Genomic DNA, 17405 nt, shown 5'->3' on the forward strand with positions numbered 1-17405 from the left:
CTCAAAAAACTAGAAAGTATCACTTTTCAAGAATCGAAATTTCCATTCGATCGACGGACCGATCAATCAAGTGCATCGTAATCTCAAGAAGAACTTTCTCGAAATATTGCATTTCGAATGGCAGTGGTTATTTCAATTTTTCGATTTATAAGAAATTTCAATCTCTTACGTTGAAGATACTGACACGATAAGTATCACGTTTCCTCGTTGTTATAATGAACGTTAGATAAATTATTAATCATTTAAACAAAATGATCATCACGGACTTTTCGAAAAATTTTATAAGGGTTTTAAAAAGGTGAGAACGTCGTCTCGCGACGACAAAGGTTCAGCAGCAACAACAGCAGGTGCTGGCGCTACACCTGTCCGCAGGCTGAGAGCACCGGTCAGCTTGTGCGCCGAAGTCCGCTCGAAGCGTCGAATTCCACTGTGTTTACTCATTCGAAAAGAACGTACCAGCCGAAGACGGCCGTAGTCGACCGAGTCGAAGAGAAACCGCGTGTCCTCGGTGGCGCTAGCGTCGAACTTCTCGGTTAAAAAGAGAAAGAAGATTTACTTATGTTCAGAATAAATGTGTGTGTACGTGTGTATGCCTGGAGAGAGAGAAAGAGTATGCAGCGCTCTAGAAGAAGATGGTGAAATAGAGAAAGAGGGACCGGGCCAGGGAGCAGCCTCCTCACCTTCTAATATTAGTTAACTGAGTCACTATACACGATCCCCAACCCTCCATTCTCGTTGTCGTCCTCGTCGTCGTCGTCGTCGTCGTCGTCGTCGTCGTCGTCGTCGTCGTCGTCGTCGTCGTCGTCGTCGTCGTCGTCGTCGTCGTCGTCGTCGTCATCGTCGTCGTGTAATTTGAACGAATAGTATCAAGTCCGTTGGCACGGCATTGACACAAAAGTCACTTCGGGTCACCACGAGGTCATTAAGTTCACACGAAAACACTCCTTTGATTTTTTCGAGGGAAACTGTTGAAGGAACAAGTTCTTAACCGGCAAGAAATGTGTTGTCAGTATAACGTGCTCGAATACGAAAATAGAAATCGTCTATAATCCTGAAAAAATATGAAAATGTTAGATCGATCAAATAAAAATCGAAAAGCACGAACGAATTTTTGATACTTTCCCAGCTCTCTCTCTCTCTCTCTCTCTCTCTCTCTCTCTCTCTCTCTCTCTCTCTCTCTCGTGAACTTTTATCATCTATGTATCAACTATTATTATTTATTGTTACTAATTTATTTGTCATTCAGTAAAATAGTAGATTTTGGCGTTATAACCCGAATGAAATTTTATAAATCCAAAACTACTATTTTGACTTTGATTCATTTCCCTTGTAAAAAAACTTTGAATAATTTGATAACTGAATTTTTAAGTCTAATCGATTCGATTATTTACAATTTTTCTTTGCGGTTAAGGTATAACAAAAGCTTCGAACAAATCTCGTAGATCACGTAATTTCTAAATCAGGACATCGTGGCATACGGTGGTTCTTTCGTAACGTCGAAGACGTTGGTCGTATTCCAACTTCCAAATTAGAATTGTGTTCTATGCTCGAGCTGTACTCATAACGATTAAATGTAATTTTTAGAATGATGGATGTCGATGGTGTTCAACGTCGTTTTTATAAAAACTCTGATTTTCACATTCAACACAATCCTCTACAAACGTAGCATATTTAACTTTAAGTTAACCATTACTTATTATCAATATTTTTATTAATGATAAGCTTTATATGTGCAAGTAAAAATCTCAAATTTAGGTATGTGTATATATAAACACACAAACACACATACATGCAAACATATATAATCACTTTTGAAGGAGATACAATTAACTGGTATCGAAGAGAACGATTGACTTTATTAACCTTGGAAGATGTTCATAAATGACCTGTAATAATGGCGGTGGGTCGTATTGCATAATAATCGACTGGCATCGTCGTAGCGAGAGTGAAAGCAACTCGTAGATGCGAGCCAAGCGCATTAAAATCGTCTAACCGCAGTGGTATGAAGCTCTTACCGTATCTTCTATTTATTATCTGTAGATAATTAACAAGATTTAACGACATAACGAAGCTTTTCGATTTCTACCGAAAGACAAGATTTTATTGAATATTTCAAAACAATCGATGTGAGTGTAAAACTTTCCAAATAGTTCTAATAGACAATTTGTTTCAAAAACATTTGATTATAGTCAATGTTATCATATCTTTAAATAATATTTTACTTTTTGATAACTTTTTAAATGTTATGGATTTTTTCAATAATAATCGTAGATAATTTCGAAAAAATATTTAATAAAATCGTAATTTATTCACTTTTATGTATTCTAATTTTGAGTATGTACATTAATCGTAAAAATATTTCCTTAGAATGTAAGGTACTCAACCTTTATAACAGTAAAATCATACGGGAAAAACAAGCGAGATGAATCGGGAAACTATTTATAAAAAGACACATTGAAATATTGGTAGTTATCGTTCGCTTTCGGCAGAGAAAGCTTAAAATAAGTATAAAAAAAGCATCAACGTTGTCTGCTGTTTCGATGGTTTCATTGTAAAGAAGCAAAGGGGAAATAAAGATAAGGTCTATAAAAGTCCTTCATCCAGGCACATTACTTTAACCGTATGGTGTACGCTATATATATTATATATATCGAAATATGTGATTCACGATTTGATCCGTTCATAAAAATCCTTCTGATTATCTGTTTATCTTTCCTTCTTATTTAGATATTTTCATCGTCGATCAAAATTATTGTCATTTTCTAACGTTAATTATAATTAAACTTTTATGTGGTCGTATTTGCTTTAAATATATAAATAGCATACTATTTGGAATTATTTTTTATTGAACGACACTGGCCATATTGAGTAAAAAAAAATTTATTCATTTATATGAATATTGTTACGTCTTTTTAACGCTCCTTTTATGTACTTAAAAATAATAATTTTGTTTTAATTAAAAGGTAAAAACTGAATTATAACTGTGTTGAGCGATACCAAACATACGACTTCAAAGGACTAAAGAATCGATAAATTATTAATAATTGAATAATGAACTATTAAGAATATTAATTATCTCGAGAAAGAGATGCTTCATCATTCTTATTCGAGAAAACTTTAAATGTGTTAATAATTGAACTGTTACTCTTCGAGAAAGGACGATGAAGGTCGATGCACGCTACTGAGGATTGTTATTTTCCCAGATAATACCGTGACCCATACCAGAACAAACGACATGGATACATACTAAAAATATTGTTTTCAGAATATTGTTCGTCGTTCGAAAGATGATATTTAATCACTCTGAAGAAAATTGTATTATTGCAAGTCCATCTTTTTTTATCGACGAAGTAGAAACATCTATCAGAAAAATTCGAATCAACAGTGTTTCCAGAATGTTAGCAATTTTGTTATAATTTTTATCGAGTATTATTATTCACTTCGATCGTTCAAAACGACAGAGAGAAACTGTAATACATCTTGACATCATGTATATTTATGTAGTTACATATCTATGTACATCGATACGTGAAGCATTTTAACATTCGACGGAACAAAACATTTACGAGAGACACCCTAAGTGACTAATCCACCGTCCACTCTGTATAGTAGTCAATATCTATGCGTCGAATATCCTCCCTAGTATACGCGATTACGTTACTGCTAGGAAACGTACGAGGAAACCATATAAATGATTAGCTGTATGGAAGCTCGACTCAATAGTCGTTGAGATATTTGCATATGTACATACATGTATTTCAAATGAACGTTGAATTTTCTCTACATAGAGAGAGAGAGAGAGAGAGAGAGAGAGAGAGAGAGACAGCTCATGCATAATATTTTTGTAATAAATATTTGTAAATAATATTTGAAAAAAGAACAGAATTTCTTTTTTGCTATTTCATATCGATTTGGAGATAGGTTGCTACATTTTTGACAAGGAACTTATCTTTGTTTTCTATCACGTCGTTACGGACACTCACCGTCGTTTGTATCCCGTCGCACAGTTACTTCCGTCAACTTGTGCTTTCAAAAGATACGAACTTACACCTGTTCCTCGAAAAGCGAAAGATTTGCCCAACCTATCTCGGATAACAGATGTTCTTGCCTCGATACAAATAAGATCAATAATAATACATTCATTCGAACTTAACGATAAACTCCATTGGTATTTCAGTATTGTCTTCGGGAAGGAGTCTCGATCAGCAACATCATCGGCAACCTCAAAAACAACTTGAGCTTCCTCTTGATCGTCGGTATCAGCAACGAGAACAGAAGAAACGAGAAATAGAAGGTGGTGAAGAAGGAGAAGGAAAAGAGAGAAAAAAGGCAACAACATCGATGTCGACTTTGGTGTGCTGCGAGCCGGTCTCGGCCGGACGGCCGCGAGACAATCTCAAACTCGTTTTGAATCGTAGTTTGAGCGAGCCAGGTCCGCCGGCGACGTCCTCGTGCTTCCTCTCGTCGCCGACGTCGCCCGTATCGCCTAGTCCCTCTACTACCAGCAGCGTCGACAGTTGCATCACCGACGTTAGCGGAATAACCGACATTGCCAGTAGCATTAGTAGCACCAGCAGCACCAGTAGCAGCGGTATCAACTGCAATAGCATTAGCAGTGGTAGCAATAGCAGTGGCACCGGTAGCATTGATAACGAAGCCATAACGAGCGACGTACATCGTCACTACCATCATCACCACTATCATCACCATCATCATCATCATTACCATCAACATCAACTTCATCCGCTCTCAGCTTCGAAACGTTGCAAGCTGGAGACGGTTAGCCTTCCCGCAAGTCCTTGCTCCGAGAGCAACAGTCTCCAAAAACAATTGGTTCTCCAAAGAACGCGTACGATAACACCGACCGAACTGGCTCAACGGATCTTAGAACATTCAACGACCAGTCCTGTGCTCCTCGATTGTCGGCCATTCATTCTCTACAACGTGAATCACATCAGAGGTGCTATCAACGTAAACTGTTCCGATCGATTTAATAGACGACGTTTGCAATTGGGCAAAGCTACTCTGGCTGACCTTGCCACTGCCAGAGAAGGCAAAGAAATTCTCAGAAGAAAACAGTACAGAGAAGTCATCGTTTACGACGATTGCACCGCCGAGCTTGAATACCTTCCCGTTCAACATCCCTTATTTTTGGTACTAGCTGCTCTTGTTGAAGACAATCGAGAACCCGCCTTACTTCTCGGTAAGTAACTTTTTTCTTATCGAGGCGTACTCGAGTTATTCTATCATTTTATTCTGCATTTTATCATTTATGATCGTTACGTACCAAACAAGATTTTCAAGTCTTTCAAATATTTTCGATGTCGGAATTATAGATCGTCGGAAAACGATGATTCTATTAGTTTACAATTTTCAATTGTATAGGCGGAGGATGCTTAGAAACGATGACTCTCGCACATCGTGCAGACATAATAGATTCTTAGGGAGGAATGTTCCGTGATTACGAGCTTTGTGCTTCCATTGACCTTGGTCTTTATCTCGATTTTATACGAGCGAACATATGTACATCGTAAACGGATAATTTTATCTGAAAATCTTCTTTCTGGAAAACGGATAGGGAAAACTACAAATAATAATTGTTTTGTCCTCGAAGTTTACCGAGAAAGACCGAATGAACGAACAAATAGCAGCCGAATGTTCGTTATTTATATGAAAATTTCCATGCTCCATTTTCGAACTTTCTGAAATAACGGTGATGCCAGTGGCATGATATTCCTGCCCACCGCCTCTGTATTTTCTAACGTGTGCAAATTTTCCTACGTTATTTTTTCATCCTCCTTTTCACACGCCATCTTTGCGCGTATCGAGAACGTTGCCAAGAAGAACGAAACTTTTGTCTCAGGACAATTTCGTCTAGGTAATGCGCGCGTTAACAACAGTTTCATTTATTCATTTAATTACACATTCACCGAGAAATTCTTACATTGTGATACGTGTATGAAAAACGCTCGACGCATGAAAGTATTTCCGTTACGATAGAACTAGGAGGAGAGCAACAGTTAGGTGTATTGAGGTTTTTTGCATTACGCGAGAATAAAAATAAAAAAGAACAATTTAATAAAAGAGTAGACTATTCTAGTCGATGACTCTGGAGTGTAAACTTTTAAACGAAATTCAACTCGCTCGATATTGCGTAAACATTAGCACAAAGTTGAATGGAAAATGTTGAAGGGAACGTGGGAGTAGGAAGAAGAGTAAGAGAAAAAGGAGGAATAGAATGGGGGTAAGGCGACAGCGTGCGATAGTCACCTACGAGCCGTGTACCGCCTCGGTCATCTATTATAGGTCATAATCCTCTTAACTACCGATGGTCGACTAACGTACACAATATATTTCGAGAGTGTATCGTACTAAATCAAACGCATTCTTTCCTTTCTCTCTCTTTTTTTCTCTATCTTTCCCTCACTTGTTCTCTCTTCGTGATAATATTTTCTTGAAAACAATCGATTTCAAAATCATTATTTATTTCCTCCTGAACGAATGTCCTTTAGATTTTCCTTTCTTTATAATACCAAGGATGACACAGTTAGTTTTACGTTAAGTAATTAGAGCGCGACGGAACACGGGGTTCCTCGGTAGGCGAGAAACTTATCGACGACCGGTTCCTTCCCATTATCAATTTTGCTCCTTATTAAACGTTTTTCTCTGTTAATTGTACAGTTTAATTTATCGCATAGAAAACTATCGCAAAAGAGCTATCTATTTTTAAATCGCATTAACACGATGTAATATTGATAATTTAAAAAAAAACAAAAATACTTGATAATTATTTATTGTTTCTAGGAGATATTGTATGTAGCATTTTTTTCATTATTTGTCGTTGTTGTCGTCGTCGTCGTCGTCGTCGTCGTCGTCGTCGTCGTCGTTGTTGTTGTTGTTGTTGTTGTTGTTGTTGTTGTTGTTGTTGTTGTTGTTGTTGTTGTTGTTGTCGTTGTCGTTGTCGTTGTTCTTTCATAATCTTTCGAAAATATACAGATAGAAAGAAAAAGAAAAAGAAATTACTGTTCACGAATATACTCGTATTTGCACATGCATACAACTTATGTAATTACTAAAATATATAATTGTGTAACTCGTTATCATAGTATACATTATTCATTATATTGGATAATGTTTGCTTAATTTTCATATTAGCAATTTTTTTTAATTTTTGATATTTCAGATATGATTTTTATTTAAACATGGCCAATAAAAGGCATTATTTTTTGCATACAATAGCTGATCAATAGTGCTTGATATTAATATTGGATAGGAGCCGTCAAATGTTTCCATTCGAAGTAAGACAGCATACGAGATAATGGCATCGAAAGTAATAAACTTTGTTGCATGGAAAGATCCAACGTTAATTACCGACATCTGTTTACACTTTTACGACAAAGAAGTCGATGACAGAGAGAAGCGACGAAAACCTGTGACTCCTGATATTCGAGAAAATAGAATGGCAGAGAACTACGCGCTTGTGTGTGGGAATTATTACATACATATACATTGATAAAAAAAAAAAGAGAACATTAGAATGGCAACGCTTATCGCTGACGTTGTTTTATTGAACTCCGTTCATATCGCCAAGAAAACTAAAACGAATCGTACATTCTTACATTTATCAGAACTAATCTATGCGTAAATAAATTCGTTTTTATCTTTTTCACGGAATAATCTGAGAATAAAATGATTCGATGATTTATAGAGTACCTAAGAAATAAGTCGCCAATGATTTACGTATTTGCAAAATATTTGATCAATACTTAAATTTCGATCATTGATGAATCTTATTACAGATAACTTCGTGAATCATTAATATGTCCAATTCCGTAGATATCATTGAATCATTTATTTCGTAGCTAAACACCGTGTATCGTTGACTAAACTCTATGTATTATCTACTTATTTATCTCACTTATCGTTTAGATTTATTTTCAAATGTTAATAATAATAAAATAACAAAAATATAATATATCTGAAACGGATATTAATTTCACAACGATCGAAAATTCTTATCATATAATTGACTTTGATATGCGAAGTTCAATGAAGAATAAAGAGAGGGGGGAGAAGGGAAGAGAGAAGAGAGATGAAAAGAACAAAAAAAAAGGCGAAGAGGTGCTTAAAGTCATCGCGACGACGTATACGCGCGCAACGGTCGAGGCAAAAGGTGGGGATCTATTCATAGGGAATGACTCACATCGAAGATGACGTCGCGAATAGTCGGCCAGAATTTGCGCACTACACGCTCTTGCTACTACCACACGAGCAAAGAGAATACATACACGTATACATATACAAACATATACATATCCAAGCTACGCGATGCGCGCGATCTCATTTCCGATTTTCCTTTCGTTTGCCAAAGAACGAATTTTGTGACGCGCATGCTCGCGAACGATCGAGAGAACGGAGCCAACGAAGAAGTCGATGACCGTTTCCAATGTCTCTCTCTCTCTCCCCCCCCCCCTTTCTTTCTCATTTCTCCATCGTCATCGTTATATTTTGACCGCATTTTCGGCGAACTCGGGAATGAATCTCGAACTTCCTGTTCCGTATTTTTACGGAAAATTTTTTGTTATTTTTCACGCGTTAAACACCATGAAAGTTGTCAATAATCGACACACAGTATTTTATTTCAAATATTTTCATGATTACGTTTTCTCCAACATTTTTTTCAAGAAAGTATACTTCTTTATAAGAATAAAGTCTAATGTAAAATATATATTACAATGAATACACATGTATCTTTTAACCTAACATAAAAGATAGATTGATATATCAATTTGTTTATAATTCAATGTTTTAAACCCTTCCAAACGGAAATATTTCTATATTTTTCTCATAATATTCTTGCGCATTATTTATATTAATATTTATTATATATCTGATTATAAAATACGTACAACTTTCAAACAACTGAGTGAAAAAAAATGTTCTTTGAACGTTCGCTATCGTATGATTATAAACATACGTACGTACATGTGTATATATATATATATACATATATATATATATATATATATGTATGTATATATACAGGCGCGCGCGCATACACACAAATATATTTAGTTAAAGAATACAGTTGTCATATATTTATTTAGCACGTATCTCGTATATGAGACGAAAGAGAGAAGAAAAGATCGAACATCATCCCCGAAGGTTAAATCTTGCGAGTAAAAAAGAAAGTAAACGACGAATGGGTGATTCTTAGGAGGTTATCGACTGTTCGAACTCATGCACGCGCACACGCATCACGAAGGATACACATTTTTTCGACCGATGACGGGAGCAGAAGTCATGCTAAATTCACTGATGAGCTAAGCCGAACTTCGACGCGAAAAGCCGCTACAACAAGAATAATAAACGATCTTCGGCTCGACCTATACCGTAAACTTCCGTGCAAAAAAACGAAAGAAAAAAAAGAAAAGGAGAGAAAGAAACACACAACGTATCTCTTTTTCTTTTTTCGACAGAGAGAGAGAGAGAGAGAGAGAGAGAGAAAAGCAATGAAAATATATATTCCAGAGTCTTTTTTCGCGATTATTATTCAAAAAAGAACTTTGTTTCCGTGTCACAATTACTCTCTAATCTTAATATGAATAACAATCTATAACAAGCATATGAAACGCGCTTTTCAATGAAAAATCAATCGAGAGAGTTAATACATGTATATGATTGTCGTGAAAAGTGAAAAGTTGTCGAAACTAGTTCATTTCGAAGAAGAGTCACATCGTTAACAATTGATATTTTAATCGTGGAAAAGTTAATATACATACATTTTTATTTGTATTCCGTAAGTGAGATGAAAACAAAATTCTTTTAGAGTAGTTTCATCAATGATTATTTTTTCTCAATAATTATTTCTCTCTCTCTCTCTCTCTCTCTCTCTCTCTCTCTCTCTCTCTCTCTCTCTCTCTCTCTCTCTCTTCCTTTAAACAAAATAAGAGATCATGACTTTCGATGTTAGAGTTTGGTTTTTGCAAAAATCATGAAAAAGATAGATGAAATAAGAAATAAAAAGAGAGAGAAAAAGATGCTAAATTCACCGATGAGCTAAGCGCCAGGCTTGCTGCCATTTCGAGAACGCGAGATATCTCCAAATAGCAAATAATAGTATATCTAGCAACAGTAGCAACAGCAGTAGTAGCAATAAGAGCAGTACATAGTAGTGGCAACGAGAGTAGATAAAAGAAGAAGAAAACGAACGATTCGAGTCGAGAGTCGTATTGATGCTGTTATGCAAGAGATCTTCGTTTAGCACGCTTCTACTTCTCTCTTCGATGACATCGTTCGAAATATCGTTCGAGATACCGTTCAAACGTCAAAAGGAAAATTACGAACGAACAAAGAAAATAATAATAAGCGATAGCTCGCGCACACCTCACATCCCATGTGTCGCTCATCTACTTTCTCTTTTTTCTTTCATACTATTCATTAGATCGAGAAATCTAATCGAATCTTAATGTTCTATTGTAGGATTTTCTATATCTCTATGTTTTAATTCTCTCTAATTCTCTCTAATTCCAATTTTTTTGCTTTCTAATCTAATATAATATCTATATAAAAATTAGATAATTATATTTATACTTAATGTAATTTGTACTTATCGAATATTAATATCTTTGAATATAAACTAACAGAATTAATGCAGTTAAATATATCTGCATTTAATAATAATCTAGGCTAATTAAATTAAAGTATTCAAACTTACAAAATGCGTATGTATGAAAATGTGATTTCAAAATTACATTGCTTTATAGAGGATTAACTTACAACAAATTCTAAGATTCTCGTCCCTTTTTTTTCTTCGTCAATTTTGCGTTAAAAAAATAAAAAGAAATAAAAGAATAATAAAATATTAAAAAAACAAATTTAAACAAATAAAAATAAAAAAAGAAATAAAAATTTACATAGCAATATATATGTATAAATGAATTGTAAATAAATGGAGCTAAGGAGCCGAATTATAAATAAAAGAATGAGGAGCCTTAGTAAAATTTCCTCGTTATAGATTCATTTTGAAGTATAATCGTAGAAAAGGATTTTTTCGCAACATCAGAAAAACCTTCGCACGAATTAACATTGAAATAATAATAACATAACATCAGAGATTCCTATTTTTGTTATACATGCATTATTTTAAACCGTCATTATTTTTGGAAAGATTCATTTGTGTTCTGAATGCTTTGAAAAATGCATCTATTACTAACTAACGTTAAGGTCAAAGCGACAGCCAACTCGTAATTCGCGTTTCTCGTTCTCTGAGTCACGTCTAAATTTCCGATAGAAAAAGGAAAAAAAGGAGAGTGAATGAGATAAAGATAGATGGATACTGAAGGATAAACACAGAGAGACAGAGAGGAGATGCGTTATGCAACCGTGATTTTGACATACGGCCGTTCGTACGTTTAGCCAGTGTAAACACATTGTGGGGTTAACATACACGATGACTCATCCGTTTTAGTATACACGTCGGATAAAAGAGTAGTAATGTGGCGGGGCCAATGAAGCGACCGTCCCAGTCGATGCCAAAGTACTCAACGACGCGAACTACCACTTGAATATGCCAGAATCGTTTACGAACACCCACAGATGCTTTCAATTTCGATCTCTCCTCATGTCACCGTTCTTCCTAAAATGTGATTATCGCAGCAAAAAAAAATCGAAAGAACATACATTCTCCTATCACAGATTTATCGTATTCATTTTTTCTATATTTATTTATTATATAATATCAACCGAATTTTATTAAGACGTATTTGATAATTATTATCATTCTTGCTTAAATTGAGAAATATTTTTGTAGAAATGAGACGTTTCTTTCCTTTTTTTTCTTTGATATGGTACAAGTCCAACTTTGAGAAAATAGATTAGTCAAAGCTAGTTTCAGGTTCAAACGAATGTTTCTTTTTTATATTTCATATAATACGATACAATACAATACACACACAGACATCCTTATGGGCTAGTTAAAAGAAATTTGCCTCTTAAATGGAATTGCATATATTATTTCTTTCTTTTTTTTCTGTGGTTTCTGAGGCTCTATCCGCAGTTTCATTTTAAGAATATCTATAAAAATGGACATATAATAAAATGAAGCCTATTTGTAATCTTAAAAATATAAAACAATTTTATTAACGTTTAAGAATATTTTTAAATATATTCAAATGCAAACCATGAAATACATATATCGAAAGAAAAATAAGTGAAGCTATATTACTTTTGATAAAAACACTCGTTTTCCTCGATATTGTAATCGTATCATACTATTGTTCTATTGATATTATATTCGTACCAAACTATTGCTTATCGTATCAATTGAGAAAACAACATCTACATGTTTATATATATTGTGTACGTACAAATCGTGAGTCATAAAATGGATTTCTTATCGTAGGTCATAGTTGAAAGTTCAACAATATAATATTGCAGAAAAAAAAGTTGGAAATAGAGAAAAATGAAGATGTCCCGGGAAAAGAAAGAGAAAAAGAGTGCGGGGGGAGAGAGAGAGAGAGAGAGAGAGAGAAAGTATCTAATACGAATCTGTCAGTTCCAATGATTGATCAAAGTCGGTGTCGACGGTAGCTATTAAAAAGACGAAAGTATCGACTTACGAAAAATTAATTAAAAGAATTTATTAAAAGAATTAATTAAAAGAAGAAGACGTATAATGAGCGCATCAAACAATAAAACATGTCTTATTTTCAGGCATCGCAACCTCTTAATTCTTACGATTCTCTTTCCTATTTTCTCGTCGGAGAACAAAACGTCGTTACGTGTACATCTTACAACTTTTGCGTGCCTCGTACTGTCTATATATATGTATATATGTTTATGTGTATGTGTATAGAAATGTATGCATTTATGTATAGTACGTAATGTATACCTATATTTATACTGTACATGTACATAGAGAGGGAGCCGCGTTATGTCCCGAGAACGAATAATGTAATTCATGCAAATTGCATTACGTCGACGAACTTAGCTGACCGACGGTTATCACTAGACCGAAACTTTTCATTCAACGAACACGCCGACGCACGTACATATTTACGTACATATATACGTACATACGTATCACCATTCATTGGATTCATCCAGCAACTTTTTTATGATCATTCTACAATCATTCGAACATCCTCGTACGTGTCGTTTTTTTATCGGTCCGTTCAAAGAGAAAACATAATCTCTTAATGCAGTCACATACTTACGTCGATATAGTAGTTTGAATAAATCTGATTGGTAAATGTTTAGCGTTCACGACCGGTTCGATCTGATCAATTTGGATGCACTTTAACAGCGTAATCCAGAAGGGCTTTATACCAGACAGCTCATAGTTGGAAAAGACGAGAAGAGCCAATAGAAAGGCTCTCGCGAACGTATGTTGCATAAATCATTCATCGAAAAGAAAGCGAGAGAGAGAGAGAGAGAGAGAGAGAGAGAGAGAGAGAGAGAGAGAGAGAATTACATTGAGTTCAAGTGAGAAGAGAATGGAAGATGAAGCGCGTACACGTCATACGCATTCATCGTTGCCATCGGTGAATAAGCCCTTGAATTAGGGCCATTTTTGAGGGGCGGAACGAGGGTTGCAGCCCGAGTAGTAACGTTGATGTCTGCGAAAGAGGCCAGCGGAGAGGAGCAAAGAGAAGGTGCTATGTGAGAATCAAAGGGAACTCTGTACTTTCGTATCGCGAGAGAGAGAGAGAGAGGGATGTAGGGGGTAGGACTCGCAGCGTGTGCCGGACACGTTAGTCATTGATACACTTTAAACCGAGCTCTAGCGGGTGACTCATATATAATAATCGTCGTCATCGACAGCTGATCCAGATGCGCTCTACGACGCAAACCACCTTCACCACCCTTATTCGATCAGACAGAAAAGTGGGGGTATCCGTTGCTATCCCCTTTTTCGATTCTCCTTTGGCCTCTTAGGGCTAGAGAAAAGCTCACAAAGGCAAAATGCGACATCACCACCCCCTAAACTCAACCACCCACCCCCTCTCCCTTTTACTACTCTCAACCTCTCAAAAAGCGATGACTAATTCATTAAATTCCTTTTTTCTCTCTCGCTCTCTTTCTTTTTTACTGCAGCTTCTTTGACCCATCAATCCCACGACTATGACGAGCTCTTCACACTTCTACGATTTTTCAATTTTCAATTTGCTTCGATGGTGCCCTTCTCTTATGAAATGGTATATCCCATGGGCATTCAGTCAAGCTAACAAGAATTTTTATTCTCATTTAGCCGATTCTCTTCTCTATCTACATACCTATATTATTTTCGAATTAAGAATTCTTTCATTTTGTTTAACAAACGGAAAATCGATTTGATTGAATTCGATTGAATTTAATAAATTTTATTGAATTTTAAAAACGTTTATCTGTCGTAAAAAAATATAAAATTAATAGTAAAAGATTCAATCGTTATATTAATCGTTCAAAGATATCTTCGTCATCCTATATCAATCTTTCTCAAACATAAAGAAGAGCTGAACCATTTTTACGCCTATAAAACACAGCCGTCATACGACAATAAGTTAGGGTTGTGTCTATCATCCAACCGTTTGCATCAATTAGTGTCATTTATTTTTTCAAACTCATCCTTTTTCTTCTTCTCTCTTTCTTAACAATTTGAGAATCGTATACATTTTTTAAATAAAAGATATATGAATAATTTATTGTTATATGTTGATATTAAACTCTTATTAAAAAGTATATTTCTCCTTATGTTTCTCTTTAATATTAAAAATAATGAAAATCTTAAAAACGTTTTAAATTAGCCTGCAAAATTGATTATAATTAAAAATATTAAACTTATTAAGTAACAAAGATCTCGAAGAACATGATCAACCAATCGCATTGTTTGATTTCGTAATTTCATAACAGAAAAAATTTTAAGTAAAGGAACACATCGATAAAACAGATGACGTGTATACGTGATTCCAATGCATGAACCATGACATAAAGTGGATTACGGTTCCTTGAAAAATCCGATATTGTTAACTTACTTGTTCGATTATTGCTACGTGAGTCACGCACGCACTTTTCATTGCTCACAATTATCTGTTAGCGTTATGCGTCGTTCGATATTGACCGCTACTCTTCTCTCTTCTTCGTAATGTTCAAATATTTGCGAACTCAACTCGATCAAAAAAAAAAGTTGCTGCAAAAGTAGATCGATTGATCGATCGATTATACGTTCCTACCATCAATGACTCTTATTGATTTTTGACGATCGAACAAATTATTTTTATCGACATGCATACGTCATTGTAAATACGAAAAAATACGATTAAAAAATATAGAAGGAAAAATCGATATCAAACAAAATGTCTATATTAACTTAACAATACGTATGCAGATAATATATATATATATATATATATATATATAATAATCGTTAGAAATTCTTGAAATTCTCATCGAAACTTCTTCTCTACGTGACTTACACAGAACGATATCTTAGTCACAATTAAGTTAGTATTTATCGAAAAAATTGAGAAAAGGACAAAAACGTGTGAGATAACACATGATGAAGAAAAAAATTAAAAGAAAGAAAAGAGAGAGAGAGAGAGAGAGAGAGAGAGAGAGAGAGAGAAGAGGATTCCTCAAAAATATGTGATGGTTTCTCAACAATGGATAATTATAACGTGATTCATAGAAAAATGATTGCCATAGAGGAGCAGCTATCTCACAGCGTATGTTTAACACTGGTAATAAAAGTAAATAAAAGAGGGGGAAATACATGGGGCTGAACGCGTTCGAATGATATTTATTCCCATATACAAATATATATATATATTATTGTTATATTATATATCATAATAATATATTATTGTTATTATTGAAAATAAAAAGTATAAAGAAATCAAACACGAAACTGAAACAATGCGAAGAAATTGCAAGCTTGTGGACTCTCGTGCCGTTTCTAATCTCGCCTTCCTTCCCGAGTTAGTTCTTCTGGGTCGTCAAAGCGTCGAATCACGAATGCCTCGGTTGCTTACTTTCTCTCTGACTCACCGCGGCCTCCTCGAGTCCGTCATCGCTGTCGTTGTATTGTCGTCGTCACCGTGTCGTTCACTTCTATTCACTTGTTTCTGAATCCAAATAATTGTCGAATTCAACGAGAAAATCGATAAGAAACGATCAAAAAAATATGAAGATTCATTGATCTTAATCAAGCATAGCAAAAGTTTTTTTTGATGATATATAATACGCGATGATATATAATACTCGATGATATATATTATATATAATACATCTTTTTTCTATATCGTAATAAATAAAAATTTTCTGACGTGCAATACGGTGGACATTTTGATTGGTATCGAGCGAAAGTAGAATAATCAGAGCGGAACAGAAACTTCTTCTATCGAGTAGAGTATATATCTATCATTATTTTTCGAATGATTAAATTTTTATACAAGAACTCGGAAAAAATAAATTTTATTATATATATATATATATATTATATTACATTATATTATGTTATATTATATTATATCATATCATATCAAAGTCGAATTTGAAAAATACCGATAGATCGAAAAGAAAGACTTTCACTCGAATAAATTCGTCATAAATTCTCTCGACAAATTCGTGATGAAAGGAAATCATGGAGAAAGAAATTCAAACGCGTCTTTTTGTCTTATTTAAATGAAAAGATACGAAGATTAACGCAACTTCTCGCATATTCTCTTGCTTGTTTGACTTGGAAGTAAATTAGCATCGGCGTGTATCGACGTGTATCGGCTCTAAAAGCAAAAGGCAGCTTCGATATCTGGTAAATATCTGTGAGAAAAGTGAGGTCACCGACTGAATGGGACCCAAATTCGTTAGCTATACTATCGAGATAGCTTCTCCATATCTCCCGTCTTTATAGGATTATTATCTTCGCAAAAATTAATGAATATAATGTAGGGATTTAACGATGGTACCGTCATCTTTTCGGAATCGAGAAGAATAAGAAGAAGGAAAAGAAGAGGAAAGACGTGAGAGGAAAAGTACTAATCGTATCACGCTCTCGATGCTTCTTTCGATTTTTATTAATGAGAGAAGGATGAATCATCGAACAACTACTAATTCTTGTCACGTGGAAAGAAAAAATAATAACAACAGCTTTGAAATGAATATTCTTGAAGGGAATGACGAACGATTTTGCGAATGATTTCTTTGCGATCTTTCAGTTAAGTGAAAAGTAGTTTCACGTAGAAGCCTTGTCATATTTATAAGAAGAAAATCAAGAAAAAGTAAGTAATACAAGTGTTATAAAGTGGAATATAAAATAGAAACACGAGAGTAAAGCTCGCGTTAGTTAATCATTGGTTCAGGTGCAAGTAAAGACATTAGCATTCTTGGTTGTAACTTGTGTGTACAAGTATATGTATATATATATATAT

General features: G+C 34.7%; 1 protein-coding gene across 3 annotated transcripts in view; it reads left to right on the plus strand.

The window, feature by feature from the left end:
• The window catches only part of LOC122631811 (dual specificity protein phosphatase 10), a 44415-nt gene that overhangs the window by 9838 nt on the left and 17172 nt on the right, over positions 1–17405 (plus strand). For 2 of the 3 annotated variants that reach the window (XM_043817931.1, XM_043817930.1), the window contains exon 4: positions 4178–5203. In XM_043817931.1, the coding sequence (XP_043673866.1) occupies positions 4178–5203 (1026 nt within the window). Of the gene's footprint in view, positions 578–4177; positions 5204–17405 lie in introns of all 3 variants that reach the window. The other variant, XM_043817932.1, reaches the window with a different exon arrangement.

This window comes from Vespula pensylvanica, chromosome 9 (assembly GCF_014466175.1).
Source record: "Vespula pensylvanica isolate Volc-1 chromosome 9, ASM1446617v1, whole genome shotgun sequence".
NCBI lineage: Eukaryota > Metazoa > Arthropoda > Insecta > Hymenoptera > Vespidae > Vespula > Vespula pensylvanica.